Genomic DNA, 18,770 nt, shown 5'->3' with positions numbered 1-18,770 from the left:
ACAATACCTAGACTAGAGAATGTAAACAATTATACCCGTGAATATCTACTAATGTTTGTATTATGCGAAGAAGAGAACTCCCGATCATCGAAAGTATGTGCGGTGCGCTAAACCGCCAGGCCATCGAGGCTATTAAAAAAGTTATTTAATATAACATCACAACTGTTATTCAGGGTTTTTTGTGTAATTGAAATGGCAAACAAGTTGCCAGGCCAACAGTTGCTAAGCGGTAACCATCGCCGATACCTATCTTATATATAAAATTCTCGTGTCACCATGTTAGTTACCATATTCTCCATTTGCGGAGTATGCTTGACCGATTTTTATGAAATTTTATATGCATATTCATTATATCTGAGAATCGACTACTATCTTTATTACTTTTCATTTATTTTTTTGACAAATTTGTTTATAATGTAGCATTAAAAATACATACAATCCTAAAATTTCACCCTTCTACCATCAACTCTTATTTTTTAATAGCGATGGATGGATATGATGAAGAACCAAGAAAACTGTCTGGCAATTTAGTAAACTCAGTTTAATAGTTCTCTCAATAATATATATAAAGTTTAGCTTTATTAAAATGGCCTAAGTTTATTTATAAAATAGTATAGTTTAGGGGGGTCCAGCGGGGGGTTGGAACCACACTAAGGGTCTGGCAATGAGCAGAGCAAGTTATAATACTGTTACGAGCAATATGTGAAAAAATGGAGCGTCTTAAAATAACGAATTTGATATGAAATTGTATACACCGTTATTACCCAATATACGGTTTCAATGAGTCTGGTAGGATAAGGAACCAAGAACACTGTCTGGCAATTTAGGAGACTCAGTTTAATAGTTCTCTCAATAATATATATAAAGTTCAGTTTTATTAAAATGACGTAAATTTATTTATAAAATAGTATAGTTTAGAGGGGTCCGGCGGTGGGTTGGAACCACACTAAGTGTCTGGCAATGAGCAGCGCAAGTTAGAATAATGCTACGAACAATATATGAAAATATGGAGTTTCTCAAAATAACGAATTTGATTTGAAATTTTTTACACCTTTGTTACCTGTTACCTGCCAAAGGAACCACGATCCAGGATTCATGTTTGGGGATCGTTCTTACCTGTGTTGGGGACACACATACAAGAACTTTCACGTTTACTAATATGACGTATGTCTGGCCGTAGTGGGCTCTTGTTCTATAATCTTTATAAGAAATCACCAGGGCAGTATTTCACATATTAGAGGCTCTGGGCACAATAGGATAAGGGGGCCCCTATGAAAAATAATATTAAAAAGTCGTTATTTATTGAGGGGTTCAAGTTCTTGCCAGATATTTATAAAAAAAATTACAAAAACGAACAAATTGACCATAGTCGGTAAGCGTTTGTTAAAACTGATTTTCAGGCGAGCGTAGGGTAGCTATTGGTAAACGTTTGTATAGAGTAGGTATCGGTAATGTAGTAGGGACTAGACTACACTAGGGGACCCCAAACCTTCGCGGGGCCCTGGGCACGTGCCCATTGTGCCCGGTGGGTATGAGGGTCCTGAAAATCAGATAAGTATAACTGATACTTGGAAGTGAATTATTACAGAATTTACAAAACGCAGGCACTGTCATGCGTAGGTATTTTTGCATCACATTTTGATAAGCATGAATGGAATAACTACGATTGACATATTAATTTAAACAGTCCATATTAATATTATAGATGAGATAGTGTGTATGTTTAATACTTTATCACGACTAAGTATCTGTACGGATCTCTTATTGCATAAAGGGAGTGTAGCGTAGTGGTGTAGCGGCGCTACTGTGAGAGATTAGCGTAGTAAGTGTGGTTACCACAATATTTTTTTTTTCTTATCTTTTTATATTAGAACATATGTCATTCTTTAACGTATATATTATACATATAATACTGATAAATATTTTTATAATATTAAGTTGATATTAATGAAATTTGATGTGAAGACGGATTGTATCGTGTTATGTATATTTATCTCAAAAATACGAAGCTTAGGTAACATGTAGTCTTTTATAATTTTGTTAAAATGCTTTTGCTATGTAAGTAACGGTTTAGTAATTTATCTAATAAGACAATGACAAATCTTCCTCATGTCATTTTGTGACGCAGATGTTTACGCTATGTATTTAACTAAATAATCGGTTGAAAAAAGTACAAAACCATATAATTTATGTATCTAAGTCTAGTGATGTCGTACATATATAAAAATTATGATTAAGCTATACCTACACGAGTGTACTTAGGTGCGGCACCGTTCACAAAATACGAATGAACGACCGTCACAAAAACATGTTTCGCACGCACCAACACATCCTAAATCAGTTCTGAGACGCACATCAGACTATCTGTGATATTCATACTCATCGTATACACTTTCACTTTAACATCAGTCAAGTTCACATTAACCGTCAAAGTTATATATTTTTGTCACTATAAGGAGCTTGAATACTTGCATTGTTTTACTAGTTAGGTATTTGGTCGTGACCCATTTTTCCGCGTCTCACAAACTGCAAATGCGACGAGAGGTGCATCGACGAGTGCAATTCGTGTTGTCTGAAAGTCACCAATAAGCCCAATGAAGCAGAGATCCCGCTGGCGAGTGCCAGCACCAACCTAAATAGACTCTGATCATCTAAATTGACTTCAATTAAATAACAACCGAAATTGTTGAAATGCGCCATTACTCCCTCTACGTTAATCTAAGTGCCAATAGTCAGGGCGAATGTTTTATTAATAATCCCCAGCAATAACTGTTAATTAATAATTAAGCGATCGGCGTCGATTGTGTGCATCAGTGCGCGTGCGCCGCTGCTAAGGCGCGCGCCGCTCTTCGATACTTCTACTCTTCGTAGTTTTAGTGCATACGTTCTACCTCCTGAGGTGGGGTCACTGATTATATTAATATTATGTAAATATGATCTCTATCCAGTTAACTTTAACAATATAGCTACCTATTTTTGTTACCTCCCGAATAAAAATAAAAGTTGTGTAATAAGTAGTAAGGTGTCTATGATTGATGTTCAATATCTACTGAACATTACTAATGGAAATTCTCATAAAATTTTTGTTATAATATTTAAAGCCTAAAATCTGAGCATTCCCACGGTTATAAATTATAAAATAGACACATGAGTGGTGTTGATATCGAATCACAATGGAACAGCCATGGACATTCAAAATAATGATGTGGGCGTACGAGCCCTAAAATACTGGCGAAGCAAACAAAATATCGGGTGAATTTGTGGGAATCCCGCATGGTGCACGGCCGACAGAACGACGACGGGCGCATCAACCCGCAGCTCGTGCCGCGAGAGCGCGAGGGCGCGAGGGGTGCCTTGCACACTAGGGGGAGTGGCTACGATACGATTCCATTGGTCTCTTCTCATTCCATACTATGTCGTAAGCGCCCGCCTCCCGTGAACGAAATACTTTCCTGTGACCGCATGCTACAGACGAGAATAGTAGTCTCGGTCCTACTCTCGTCACTCTCGGTTGTACTGCTCATTGGTTCGAATCTTTCGTCGGCAGATGTATTATGGTAATATAAATTGACCAACCGTAGAGCAAATTCGGTTAGTTCGTTAAAGTTGATTAAAGCCATTTAATCGGGACGGAGACGAGGAAACGAACGGCGCGAGCGTTCGACGATCCCGAGGGCTCGTCTAAATGAACTTAAATTGTTTAATATCGCATTCGATAAACTGCTCGTGAATCGAGCTGAGAGTCGGAAGTGTGCAGCGCGGTGGTAGCGGCAGCGAGTCAGGCGCGACGGAGCCTAGCGAGGTGGGCGCGGAGGTAGCGGGCCCGCACCCGCCGCCGGCCGACGGCTACATGTACGTGTGCGGGGACAGCGCCGCCGGCGCCGGCACGCGCTATGAGTGCACCTTCGAGCCAGGCGGCAGCATGGAACAGCCAACCTTTGAGGAACATATGTTCAGCGAGTTTGGCAAGGAGCGACATGTACAGGTCGTCGTCGGAGCTGTTGGTGACCTGCAGTATCGTGATGAGCTGCCTGTGTTTACCGGCGGCACTGAACAGAAACGGAAAGAGGAACCTTTGATGCTTCAGCAGGTGGACAGTGCCCCGGCTCCTCACCCGCCACCTCCGCCGGCGCCAACCACGAAAAAGAGTGAAAAAAAGAAAAGTGACAATAATGGCATAAAGAAAAAGAAAACTAGGTAAGAATAATACATAAAATATATAAGAGATGTATAATGTTTACTATACGTAATTAGGACAAACGAGACAGCCTTCGTCTATATACATGAACAGCCCTAAGAACATCATGTCGTCATGTGACGCCCGTGATAAATGCGTTGCCATTCTGATGGATATAGGATATCATGTCTTTAACTGAGATACAGCTTACAATTGACAGCCAGCAATTGAGCGACTGAAATAGGTAGATGTGTTTACAAAATTTGCCTTACTGAATAATTATTATCTTAAAAGTAATCTGATGATAATTTAATTATTTGTTTTCCTTTTACAGTCGTTTCATGCAAAAAAATAAATTATATGACCAGACACACTCACATAAAATTTATTATAAGTTTATTGAAACCTATATATGGGTATCATAAGAATAATAAAGAACTCTGTAGGTATTATTCTTATGACCGGACTTAACCGTAGTGTGTAGGTTTCGTAGTCACTAGCTAAGTAGTGAGTGGCTACGTGGTTACGGCGCGTAGTTTACAGCTTGATTTATAGAGCTTTTCTGTAAAAACTATAGCCTATGGTTTGACAAAACTAAGAGAAACCTTTTACGAAACAACCCATTGTGATTACTTGACTGGTACTCAACGAAATGAACAAACACCATAATATAAGGTAGATAATTATCTAATGTGAAACAGCAACGTGTAAAATATGCAGTTATTACCTACTCATGTAAAACAAATGAGTAGGCATTACTGTAATTTAATGTATAAGATCCCTTAGTAGATAATCAGGAGTAGTACCATATTGTATTTTTAATCAGGATAAGAGGTAGATTTATAATGTAAGTTGAAGTATACTTAAAAATCCGAGCGTACATATTTTTAATATTTCGTCAGTACACCAGCGATCCTCTTGTGTTGCAACTGTGCATAAGCGATAACAGGCCACTTCTCAAGAGTGATTGTAATTGTTTGGCTGAAAGGAGATTTCCAGGGCAGTAAAATACTTAATAAAAAAAAAGTGATCAACAATCTGACTTTTTAACCATAATAAAAAGAAATCGTTCTAATTACAAACTAACCTGAACGATAACAATATTAAATACACAGCATAATCTCATTAACATTAGAGTTGGTCTAAAAGCATTTTAGAGAAATGTTCTTTAGCAAACGAGGGCATGCACCCTGCATACCAACCATAACAGGTGACGGGGAGCGAACCCTCTATCGGAATTGGATCATCGATGGCACACGCTCACCCCACATTTATTATTTGCATAACTAATACGATGATTTTTATATTATCATAAACATACAACATATGGCTTAAGTTATGAAGAGTTTTTTTAATCATAATGTCATTTATTTTTGCTTGATATTTCTAATATTTATTTCCTAGGTATATAACCTAGGAAATAAATATACCTACCCAGCGATGCTAATATATGTATTTACAATACTCTACCATACATATTATATGAAAAAGATGTCGTTGAATAGTTCTTTTGCATTTAATCAGATATATTCTAATAATAATATACTTAATCGGAGCGTTATATAAGAATATATTGATTTTATATAAAAATTGTCAGCAATTACTCTCATGTTAGTAATTTTGTAAAATATAGAAATCGGTCGCTTTTTTCTTAAAAATATTACTTAATTAATATTTACCTACTTTTTGTACTAATTACGTTAATATAGTTCGTAATTGTTTACAAAAGGAGGACTGTTAACTTATTTGCTGAATTACAAATATCTTCAACGGAAACTAACAAACTCCGTTTAATATACCCATATCTATTAACTATAGGTATCCACATTTTATTTTCTTAGGCCTAACAACAAAACGTTGAATGCATTCGTCTTTACAACTATAATGTACTTAATATAAAGGCGGCGCCACACTATGAGTTTAATTACCCGTATGACTGCGGGGAGTCAATTGCTTTATCGTATCATCTCGCCCAGCAGCCGAGGGCAGTTATGAATCTACATATCGTGGCACCATCTCTATATGATCCTAATGTTGGGTATTTTACTGAACCGTCGGCAATTACCAATTTTTATACATCGAAATGTATGTGTTTACCAAAATACCTAAATGTGCTTAAGTATCTATATCTATCAGTTGCCAACACAAGCTATGCTTAGCTCGGGAAATTGACTCTGTGTGAATTGCCCTTGATTATTGTTATTATTACGATATTGGAATATTACGTAGTATTTACATAGATATTGTTACGTAAATCAGAAACATTACCGTATACTAATTTACTATTGTACTAATAATATTTGTATTTTACAGTTAACCACTCAAAAGTTACTTAATAATTTGTACTAAGTAGAGGAGTGATTTCCTTTCGCAGAAAATCGTTTAAATAATCGAATTTGTACAAAGAGATGAAGGCACCTAAAATACTATAAGAAATATTATTAGGTACTTAGAAGCGATCCCTTCCTTCTTAGAATGGAGAAGAGTGAATTATTAAATTTGCGTCAGTCGAGGTGTTTATTCTACGGTTATAGACATTGTCTCTAAAATAGAGAATTTTTTTTGTTTAATCATTAATTCAAATCATTAGATATGTAGGTATCAATTGAATGAAGAATCAAAATAAAAATGAGAGATTACAACGAAACAATGTGGTAAAACAATTAATAAAATAGCGCCACTATAAACACTACGATCAATTGGCAGGCAATTAGATGTACCTACTCGTGCACAACAGGGGTGAATTGCGTTTCACGCTCAATCAATTTCTGCGCGTGCGCCCGCAGCCATATTGCACGCGTCAGATGGTAGATGTACCGCTGAATGATAAGAATAATTTATTTATGAATATGTAATTGAGAATTTATTTACTATTTGAATATTTTTAGTTTTTTTTTGTCAATAGAACTACATTCACGGCGTATCAACTCGAGGAATTAGAGCGGGCGTTCGAACGGGCACCTTATCCTGATGTGTTCGCGCGGGAAGAGTTGGCTCTTAAACTTAATTTATCTGAATCAAGAGTACAGGTAAGCTAGCTTAACAATACTTTAACTTACTCAAACGAATATGAGAATAATTAGTAGAAACATACTATCTTTTTTAATTTCTAGTTTCTTTTATCTGCTAGATTCATGTGCTGATATGTTTAGATATAGAAATATTTTTTATTAAAACAACAATATTTGATTACTTCTGAATAGTCTTTTTTTCTATGGCCACAATCGAATGTCGATTCACGCTAGTTGGAGGAGCAAGTCCATGGTCTTTTCCAACAAAAGATATATATACAACTTTATGAGTTTATGACTGTAATTAAATATAAGAACCATAACTCTAAATTCTCAATAAAAAAAAATTAATATATTTGTTAACTTTATATTTTAGGTATGGTTCCAAAATAGAAGAGCAAAATGGCGAAAACGGGAACCCCCTCGGAAAACAGGATACATTGGATCTAGTTCACCCAGTTCGACTACATTAGGTGGCGGCTTCTCTGGCATCGGTGGCAACTTACCTGCCTTCCCTCAGAACGGACTTTCAGCGCCAGCGGATTCTTGGTCTTATCAACACTCTTACGAGCTCTCATCGCATCATTTACTATCGTCGAGCAACAGCGGGTATCCAGGTTTTAATACGCAGCCAGCGGCCTATTCTTACACTACAGTGCTAAACGGTCATGACGGACAGATGTTTGCACCGAGGCATTCATTTGAATATGGAGAGGGTAGTCCGCCGCCATTGGGAGTTCGAGACTACCCAATGATGGCAGCACATTCACCGCAAATGGAGGCGCATGGACACGATGAAAAGTTGGAGTATCGGGGACACGATCACCAAGAGAAATATGCAGCATGTTCCATGCAAGAGGAGCCGCCGCGGTACGGAGCACCGCCTGATGATTACGACAAGTGTGGCATGGTTACACACGACAAGCATTATGAAATGGAGCGACACTCAGATCTATCACAGCCCGTAGTTGTCAAGATGGAGCCCAGCCCTAGTCAGGCGTACACTACTCTGCCTCCTTTTTTGAATTGAAATACTCCTTTTCGAAATTGTCCGAGCTGAAGTAGCTGGTGTCATGGATAATTTCGAAAAGGAGTATGCACAACGACATTACTCAAGAGGCTATACATACATACCCTTGCGTGTTGTCCTTAGAAATAGTCTCTACTCAAATAAAGATTATTTCTAAGGAGCAATGGCATGTATTCATTATAAAAAGAATTGCCAAAGTATATTTCCATAAGTTTTACCCAGCCTTTAATGTTCTTAAATAGATAACATTAAAAAGACTAGTTAACTATACATTGCCTAGAAAGTGCTGTATGTTTGTAATGTTTATTAGTCTCTACTTTTATATTGATATGTTTTCTAAAAATTATAGAGGACCAATTGGCAATAAGATTGTAAATAGTTATTTAATTATTTTTTTACGAGTTAGCAGTAAGGTAAATATGATATATTTAAGTGAATATTAGAATAGTAAGTCCTATTAAACATGAGATTCTTAGCTTCACGTGCATTCCTCGTGCCTTATCTATTATAAAAAATGTGCCTAAATGTCAATTTTATTAGATTATGGGTATACAGTTAAACATATAGATATATGTAGTTTCTAATTAATATTATATCTATATAGAATACGTATGTGACAATTAATAAAAGAAATATTAAGTAGGCACACAATATAGATAATATTTTATTTGTAGGAAAGGCAAACATTTTTCCTTGTAGGTGATTATAAAATTGGCTCGGTCCTAATTTGGTTAATTTGCACATCAATATACCTAATCCAAAGCTTCCATAGATTTAACTCACTTCACTTTCATTGATTAAATTACTGTAGCCGGATAAATCTTTCAGAACGCATTTTGTACCTATGTTGTGCGCTAATTCTAGCTAACACATGACATTCTAATAACAACAGCTAAAAGCTTTTATTGCTGTTCTAAGAGAGTCATTGAGGATTTTAGATTAGCAAGATATGCCAAAATATCTTGAGCGACGTTACGATCACACCTGTCATTATATTAATAAAACTAGCTACTCGCCCCAGCTTCGCACGGGTGTACGTGTATTATACATATAAACCTTCCTCTTGAACGACTATCTATTTAAAAAAATCCGCTTTAAAATCTGTTGCTTAGTTTTAGATTTCAATATACGTAGAGACGGACAGATAGCGACAGCGACTTTGTTTTATTCTATGTAATAATGATGACACAATTTTAAGGAAACAATATACCCACCAAATCTCGATACAATTTAGGAAGAATATAATGATTATTCGTTATTATTATACCTACTTATTAGGAAACTACCGAGTCAATCTATGAATAAATCGATTATTCAAATTAACGTAGGTATAATAAAGGAACGGTAAAGGGTAAAACAAAGACAGGACTAATACTAATAAAAACTGTCTTTATCGTGAGTTTTTATACTATTTGTCTATGTAATTACTATGTGGATTTCGGCGCTTATTTTACTTTGATTATATTTTTTAGCAGATGATTGTCACTCGTATAAGCGATATGTTAACAACTTTGATTCGTGCGGATACCGCAGTATTGATTGCTCCGCTCAGTGAAATAAGCCTCCATTAAAATTAGAATACCTACCTTACACTAATTCGGTTATTTTAATATTATTTCTCTAAAGAACAGAAACCTCGAAACCGGAATATTCTTTTAAATACTGTTTTTTTTGGGTGTAATCCTAATTAGGTCATATTGCGACACTGAAGCTTTCCTAAACGACATTTGGGATTCGCTACAAACTCGAAAATACTACATTTCACCATGAAGCTATTTTATTTAACTTCTAAGTAATTGTAAACTCTCGTGCTAGCGTTATACTGGTCCGACCATAATTTTCACCGAATTATCACAATTTCTTCCAAAACATTAAGCCTCAGGAATAGCATTTTATAAGAGGCACCATATTTATGAAGTTCATGTTGTTTTTCATACATATGTGTATGGGAATGTTACCATTTCCATAAGTTGAAAGTGAGTTATATAAAAAAAATGTATGTTATTTATATAAAGAATATATATATTTTATTAAGATAATAATAAATTTAATGGTTAATGTAAATATGTACTTCGATGTAATCGTGAATGATATGTGCCAAATATTATAAGCATTACTTTAATTAAATACATGTTTTACAATGCCAAGAATGTAAATGTGTGCTCAGTCAAGTTGTTAAGCATTTTATAGCTAGTATAAAAAGCCACAAAGTTTAAAAATAAGTTGATCTCCATATATTAATCGTCATGTATTTAACTTTACATACAGTAGGTATGAACCAAAGATTTTAACTAGTATTTTTCTCAAAAATATTTTTAAACATACTTTAATTGTAAAACACTATTTGTTCAATTTACGTGTAGAAATAACGATATCATTAATCACACGTGTGAATAAAATGGTTATACTTATTTTGATTACATTTTTAGTAGTTATGTTTAAATAAAATAGTAGCTGAATATTTTATAGTGCTAAGTTTTTTGTGAAGCAATAAGGTAAATTGTAATTATAATAATATTTTAGTATTTTTAATAAGGAGATAAAAATAATATTACCAATGTGCTTAATTGAAGTTTTTTTTATTTAATCTTACTTGGATACATATTTACAAAAATATATCTATTATCACTGTATGGTCTACTAACAAATATAGTAAAGGTGGATGGCACTGCAATTAAAGTTAGCCAGCAGCTAAAATCCCATGAGTGTCATTATTATTTTGTTTGCCTGGGTCTTTTATTATAGGTATAAAAAATACCACGAAAGGCACTTATAAGAGATGCTAAGATACCAAATCGATATGAGTTGACATAAATTTCTTTAGTAGTTTTTAAATTTACTAGAAAAATTACAGAAATAACTTTGTATATATTTAAAATTATCAACAGCCATTTTATAGTATCCTTCGATCCATGGTTTTATTTAGAAACATCAAAATCACTAATTCACAGCCTTGGAATCTAACTTAATGCCTTCTTGGTTAGACCAAACACCATCACCACTGAAGTGATATTTCTTCTCCATTTCATACAAAACTAGGCTGAGAATGTGCTGGTCAGTAAGAGTGGAAAAATTTAAATTGTTGTAGCTAGCGTCTAGGTTTTCATCGAGATCAGTTCCGTTGCGCTTTTTAAGTAACATCTCCACGTAATGTTTTACTTCTGATCTAAAATCAAATTAAAGCAGTTGGTAGTATCGTAATAGTGGCTCTTATTCTTACTTGGTAGTGATTTACTCTCACACATTACAAACATACAAATTGGTAAGAGCGTTTTACATGTACATTATATCCATACTGGTATTATAAATGTGAAAATGTGTTTCTGTTTGTTTACTTTTCAGGACTGAACGGTAGAATGGATTTTAATGAAATTTAACATAAAGATATACTGTACTAGCAACCCACCCCGCCTTCGCACGGGTGTACATGTATTTTGAGCCAGGGAACTATAGACCTATATCTATTTTGCCAGTTCTAAGTAAGGTGTTTGAAAAGATAATTTTAAATCAAATGTTACAACATTTCAGGGATAACGGACTGCTTCACAGTCAGCAATATGGTTGACCGCCGGCAAGTCTACCACTGACGCAGGTGTAGCGCTAATAATACATATTTTCGAATCATGGGAGAAGTCACAGGATGCATTCGGAGTTTTTTGTGACCTATCAAAGGCATTTGATTGCGTGGATCATAAAATGCTTTTGTACAAGATCGAACATTATGGTATAAGAGATAATGATCTAAAATTAATGAGAACTTATTTAGAGGATAGGGTCCAAACTGTAGATATTGACGGTGTAAAATCTAAGGGTCAATCTTAGGCTCCTTTCTCTTTTTAATTTACATAAATGACCTTCCCTTTATGTATAAAATTGGACGTCAAATTAATCAATTAGACGATGTAAATTGTGTTATGTCTGCTATATTAAATTGGTTTACATGTAATAACCTATTATTAAATTCCAGCAAAACAAAGTGTATAAAAGTTACAATTCCTAATGTAAGACTAATAAATACACAGTTATTTCAATAGCACATTTTGTTAATGATACAGTTTTTTAGGTATAACAGTGGACTCGAAATTACAATGGGGGCCTCATATTTTAAAATTGGCCAGTAGACTCAGTTCTGCTGCATATGCAATTAGAAGAATGAGGCAATTAACAGACGTGGCGACAGTTAAACTTATATAGAATAGAATAGAAAATAATTTATTCAAATAAACTTACATTGAAGCACTTTTGAATAGTCATTACATTTTTTTAATTTACCGCTCGTTCGGAAAGCTGTCTCATCACAAGAAGAACGAGCAAGAAATTTTCGTGTTGCTCTTTTAAATAATTTTATTATTACTTTACATTTTTAAGTTTAAGTGTGTGAATACAAACCACCAGTTAGCACTAATTCAATTAAATACTCAAATAGAAAACGCCCTTACCCCACAGCAGTGCCATATGACATTATGCTATGGAAATAAGTAAAATATATCGTAATTGCGTAAGATTTTACAATAAACTGCCAGAATCTGCACTAAATCTGACAGAGAGGCAATTCAAATCCTATACTAAACAATTTTTGTGTAAGAAAGCCTATTACAGGATAGACGAATTCATAGATGACAACATAACAAGTAAATAATTAGTTTATTAGCAAACGTTATAGTTTATTTTTATCATTGCTTTCTTGATTTAATTATTTTAGAAATATGAAAGCGTAGCGGTTTTTGTATTGATTGCCGCATGCATTCTTATGTAAAATGTGAATACTATAACTATCAGATGGCAATTGTAAGTAGCTATGACGTGGTCTAGTGTTTTGAGTAGTCATGCTCACTAAAATGCCCAGACTTGTGGCGTCGTGGTGGGCCGGGTCATTGGGCTCCCTAAAATATGGTCGAGCGCAGTGATGGCTGGCTCATCCGTCATACTCGTGAACGGGTGCTGCCTGTAGGGTCTGGTCTGCTCTAATCACTATGACTAATTTCCTCTTATTAATTGTTTAACCAGTTGGTTATATATTCAATATTTTTTCTATTTGAGTATTTAATTGAATTAGTGCTAATTGGTGGTTTGTATTCACACACTTAAACTTAAAAATGTAAAGTAATAATAAAATTATTTAAAAGAGCAACACGTAAGTTTCTTGCTCATTCTTCTTCTGATGAGACAGCTTTCCGAATGAGTGGTAAATTAAAAAAATGTAATGACTATTCAAAAGTGTTTCAATGTAAGTTTATTTGAATAAATGATTTTCTATTCTATTCTATTACACGTTGTGTTTTTTTTTTCAAATATAGTTATCGAGAAAGTCATATCACAGTAAATATGCATATTACTTATAACTTGTAAGTATTTTTGTGGGAATCGGACAATGAAAGTAGAAGAAGAGAAGAAAGTAGTACTATAGACAAATAAATATGGATGTAAAGATCGAGTACACACTATAATGCAAATTATCATGCCAAAGTTACTGAGAAGTGCCAATTTTTTTCACATTCCACATGACGGCAAACTGTGAGTGCTGCTTTAACACAAGGAGTATATTTTATAACTTTGATACTTACATAGGATACAGTAACAACTGACAATGACCATGTATTGTTTTGTTGTCAAATTTCAATTTTAAATATTGTATGTTCTCGTCAACAATACCTAGAGCGGTATATAGCCAATATTTGTGTCTTTTTAGTTGATTCAGTGTAGTCTTAATATATTCTTTATTATTAGAATTTTCACTTATGTTGTCTTCCTCCACATTTAATGAACTGGTTATTAAAATACCGATATCTCGCCCGCAAACCTTATTACCGAAACTATTTATGTAACTGTAACAAGAATAAAGAATTATTGTGTGGATAATTATTTCAATTAAAGCTCTGTATGATTTGGCCTGATCATACAAAAAAATATATATATTTAAAATAAACATAAACAACATAAGTGAGAGGACAGCTTTAAACGGTTTTTATACTTTATCCCTCTAGTTAAAAATACGTGCCTTTTACATAACTATTCTATTCTAAACGGTATTGTTATCAGGTATCTGAACAATTACGCCCGTCAGGATCATTTATAAATAATTACCACATCTAGGATAACAGTGGCGAAAAAATATTATTATATTTATCTTTAAGTATCCAAAAACCATTGTTTACTTTATAACACTGTAATTATATATTTATTCTAAAAATTCGTAATAGCTGTACCGCTCGCAGTTCGCAAGTCGCAACTTGCCTTGGACTCGAGGGCTGATTTCATTTCACACTCATAGTATATTAAGTTCACAATATGATAAGTAACACTATAGAAAAGTTGTTACACAAATACATTTAAATAATAGCTCCCAAGATCTGTATAATGTTTGTCAGACCTAGTTTGGGGACTACAGATAATAGAATAAAAAATCTAATAATATTACTTACTTATTAAACACTTTGCTAGATGATATTAAACGGTTCAAACTATAACATTGCTTTCTTGTAACCTCAATTTTTGTGAGTCGATTCATCATTTTTCTTTTATGGACTACCATTGATAAAACCTGAATAACAAAATAATACCGTACTCAACTCACAATTATAAAAAAATTAAGCATGCTAATAAAATTTTTGTGTTCAAAGTAAACTTTGTACAAACACGCTTGGGTACTGTCTCACTTATTTCTACACCCAGCAACTTGCTTTCTAAGCTACAGAGACATGGCATATGATCCCTCAGAAATGGCAAAGCCACAGGCGTGATATGACGAAATTATATAGATAGATAGAATAGATCTATAATAATTAAAATCTAGAGAGCGGGCTGACGCCGGTGGAACTGCGTTTTCGTGACTATGGCAATGGTACTTGTAGGTATACCCTGTGGATTTTAGTGGGTAAGAATCCCACACACACACACACATTTTTGAAGATTTTTCCACACGTTAAAAAGACGGTTCAACTAAGGTTCAATACTTGCAATTTAAGTTACATAATTGTAAAAATCAGATGCAAATAGTACTAAGTTATACTTAATTTTTATCTACCTAGATGAGAGGTTTTAACTTTACAAAACCAAGAGGTTTTAACTTAACTTACTCTAGGATTGGTTGATAGAATTTGATACTCCTTCATGTTTTTTAAGTCATCTAATCTTTCTTTAACAGTTTTAGGTTTCATGCAGTACACTCTCAGACAACGCCGTTGCGCCTCTGCTGATATTCTATACTCCTGAAGTAAAACAATATATGAACTTTGTTAACAAATGTTATACTACTGAAATAATAATCAATAAAGAATTAATAAGAGTTAAATAGTTGGACCTACATTTTATAAGTGTATTAATATTGTATTATCAATTTTGAGATAATGCATGAAAACTGCAAAATGGTGGATTCAAGATTCAATTTACAGAAGCTAAAAGAAAGCTCCTTTATATTCTTAATAGTGGCAAATTAGGTTTTCTGTAGTCTGATAATTCTGGGTTCTTTTCAGTTTAAATTATTTTATATTCACACAAAGTCAGCAAAAGTAAAAAAATAAGATAATGAAAAATCTTGACCTAGTTTAGTTTAGGTTTATTCTTTTTTATTCACAAATGGGTTAGCAAAAATCGGATTACTTGAGGGTTTTATTTTTTTACTCATTTTTTTTAGTATGAAACTAACAAGTAATGGTAGAACCATTTTACAATCCTGATTAAATGCGCGAACTTTTCATGGCATTTGCCAAGGCACCTTAGTACATTTTTTAAAGGAGGGCCTTTCAAAGCCGACAAGTTTTGAAAATTTTAAATTTATGATTTAACAAATAGTCTCCATTGTAGAAAACTTGGGGTAATTGTGTAATTATTTTTGACTGTGGTTCTAGAAATGGTATTTAGGGTTACTGTTCTAAAGTGGAAATGAACAAAATTTTGATGGAAAAATTTTGACATAAACTAAAAATGTATAATTTATAAAACAAAATGTATTTTAAAACATATGAAAAAAAATGCAGTACACATAGTTACCTCCAACAAATCCCTTATTTCAAGTAGAGCATTGTAATTATTTTTTAATATTGCTGGTTCACTTCTTATTGCATCACGAATGTCCATACCAGCTAGAGTTCTAACATTCTCTATAATAAGTTTGGACTTTATTGGATCAGTAGATAGTATGAAACCATTTCTTCTAATTTCATCTTTGTTGAACTTAATTTCATCTTCTGCTATGGATATTGCTTCCAGAATATCGGTCATTGGTTTATGTCTTAGAGGTAAATAATTTCGACAATATTTCTGAAATTCTTCTGATGTGACAGACAATCTCCAGTTCAGGTATTTTTCTAAAACACTCATTCTAACAACCACTACAAAATAAATAAAAGTTAAATGTAGTTATTTAACATCTAATTAGAATATAGTAGTTTAGCACACAGCTTTAATTCCAGTGGTAGCAGTTTTGGTTCATCACCATATTAAAACAAATTGTATTCATGAATATTCTTTTTTCCATCAGTCTGGGAGTTTCATCTATTATATTATATATGTATCACAAAGAAATGTTTCAAATACATATGTATTTGATGATTATTCAATAACTGTGTGAAGTCCATACAAATTATCATAAGAAAGGAGGAGGTTCAACTGTAAATTTCTTCTGTGTACAGACAGACTCACCACATAAATAACAATTAGGTACAGTATCAATCAGATACAATATTAGTAACTAATTACTAAGAAAGGAATTATTTTTCTAACAATAAAGATTTCCACCTGACACATAATATTCTTTGTTAAGTCTTATTAAGTCACATATTTCTAATTTTCATTGATATTTCATGCTTTGCTTGACACTTTATATAATTTAAGTGTAAACTGCCATCTCCTTGTAACAGGTTAATTTCTACAAAATATAAACACAAGTTACTTACATATTGTGGTAGTGGAATCAGCAAAGTTTTGTAAAGATTTATACTTTATGGGCCATTCTGGAAAACAGCTATGAAGAACTTCTTCAAGATTAAAATCTGCTTTAATTAAACCTTCCTTTTTCAAAAAAGATATGGTGCGAGATCTTACCAGGGTATGATATCTGTAATGAATTTGATATTAATGAACCTTTAGTTCATATTATTAATATCATTATTAGTTGTCTACATATAATAATTGTTTCTGTCAAAATTTATTTTAAAATTTATAAGTTTTTACACAAAAAGTACATAAAAATTGTTTTGTACATTGCTAATAATTGAATTTGTATATGACATTTAATCTTACAGACAAGCCCCAATAGGAGTTTTGCAGGATAAATAATGTAAAAAAAGTATAAATAAAACAAAGTTGTTTATTTAAAATAAAGGGTCTTGTTCTATTTTCAAACAGAGTAGGGGTTTTCTCTAAGGAAGTAATTCCATACATATTAAATATCTGTGGTGTAAATTAACTTACTTTATGATGTGTTTTGGTAAAATATTCACAAATCCACATTCTTTTAATATCTCACCATAGTTATCCAAAATTATGTGATTAATGCTGAACAAATGAGGGTTCCGGCAGGCATCTAGTGCACTGATATCAAACTTCTTTAATATTTCCAATGTACCTTCTAGACTGTCATTGCTCAGGGTATCAATGTTTGGATGTTTTTGTAATAAAATTGGTAGCCTGTCACTTGTTATTAAACTTCCTGCAAAAGAATTATTTAAAAAAATGAACCATGTGTAATAATTATTTATTTCCGATTGGAATTGAAAATTAAGACAATTATATTTCAATTGAATTACTTATAAAAAACTTATAATGCAACACATAGTATTTAACAGAAACATATAATTTTAATTATGTTTGTGTACACAGTTTAAAACATCTCATAAATTTAATTACTTAATGTTAAATAATTAAGTTTAGCTATCAAACTGTTTCACTAAATATGCCACTGAATGAAGATATTTAAGAATAAATATATTTTTACCATGAAATGTTATTTATTTTTGGATACTATTTAATGTAATTTTTAGGAGTGTTTTTTATATTTAGAATGATTTTGTTCTACTATTAGATTTGTAGGTAACCTAATACAGCAAGGAAATTCATTGCTAATATGAAAAATGATTTAATTTTATATTTATATATTAATATAAGTGAGATAATATTTCTAGAGCTTTATGTGACAGACATAAATTCTGAGATATAGGAAGTATTTGAAACAATAAATAGGAAAGTCGAGTTATTAAGCCTTCTCGCCGACCAGGATCATATGCAAATAACTAGAACTATCTATTTTTTAAGTTTCTCACCAGTTGTTTTCGCGTACAGATTCAGAAATGGTATAGTTTCATAACATCTTCGATGCAGTTTTGAAAAATTTGGGTTGTTGCGACATAATAACTTAATTATTTTGTTGTAAAATCCCATGACAACTCGCTATTATATTTAATAGTTTAATACAAATCCATTAGCACAGTAATATTCCTATAAGAATAGTCAGCTAAAAGGTCTATTAATATATATCAAAGAACATAATAATTTGTAGAGAATTATATTTTATATTAATTATGAATAAAAAGTTATTACGATATTTCATTTTTTA

At 33.0% G+C, this 18,770-nt stretch overlaps 2 protein-coding genes across 2 annotated transcripts; one reads left to right on the top strand and one right to left on the bottom strand.

Annotated features, from left to right (window-relative positions):
* Window positions 1-3,165: 3,165 nt before the first annotated feature.
* On the top strand, window positions 3,166-8,986 carry LOC131844222 (homeobox protein aristaless-like). Its single transcript, XM_059193043.1, has 3 exons — window positions 3,166-4,197; window positions 7,083-7,206; window positions 7,565-8,986. Exons 1-3 carry the CDS (start codon window positions 3,851-3,853, stop codon window positions 8,216-8,218), a joined length of 1,125 nt encoding a protein of 374 aa, XP_059049026.1. The 5' UTR covers window positions 3,166-3,850; the 3' UTR covers window positions 8,219-8,986.
* A 1,798-nt stretch (window positions 8,987-10,784) lies between these two features.
* On the bottom strand, window positions 10,785-18,762 carry LOC131844221 (transcription termination factor 5, mitochondrial-like). Its single transcript, XM_059193042.1, has 8 exons — window positions 18,478-18,762; window positions 17,630-17,867; window positions 17,113-17,273; window positions 16,208-16,548; window positions 15,295-15,426; window positions 14,641-14,759; window positions 13,783-14,043; window positions 10,785-11,384 (listed from the first exon to the last, which is right to left on the bottom strand). The coding sequence occupies exons 1-8, from the start codon at window positions 18,593-18,595 to the stop codon at window positions 11,159-11,161; spliced, it is 1,596 nt and encodes a 531-aa protein (XP_059049025.1). The 5' UTR covers window positions 18,596-18,762; the 3' UTR covers window positions 10,785-11,158.
* Window positions 18,763-18,770: the final 8 nt, after the last annotated feature.

Source organism: Achroia grisella, unplaced genomic scaffold, assembly GCF_030625045.1.
Source record: "Achroia grisella isolate CSIRO2021 unplaced genomic scaffold, CSIRO_AGI_Agris_v1 utg402, whole genome shotgun sequence".
NCBI lineage: Eukaryota > Metazoa > Arthropoda > Insecta > Lepidoptera > Pyralidae > Achroia > Achroia grisella.
This window is presented reverse-complemented; position numbering and strand designations above follow the sequence as displayed.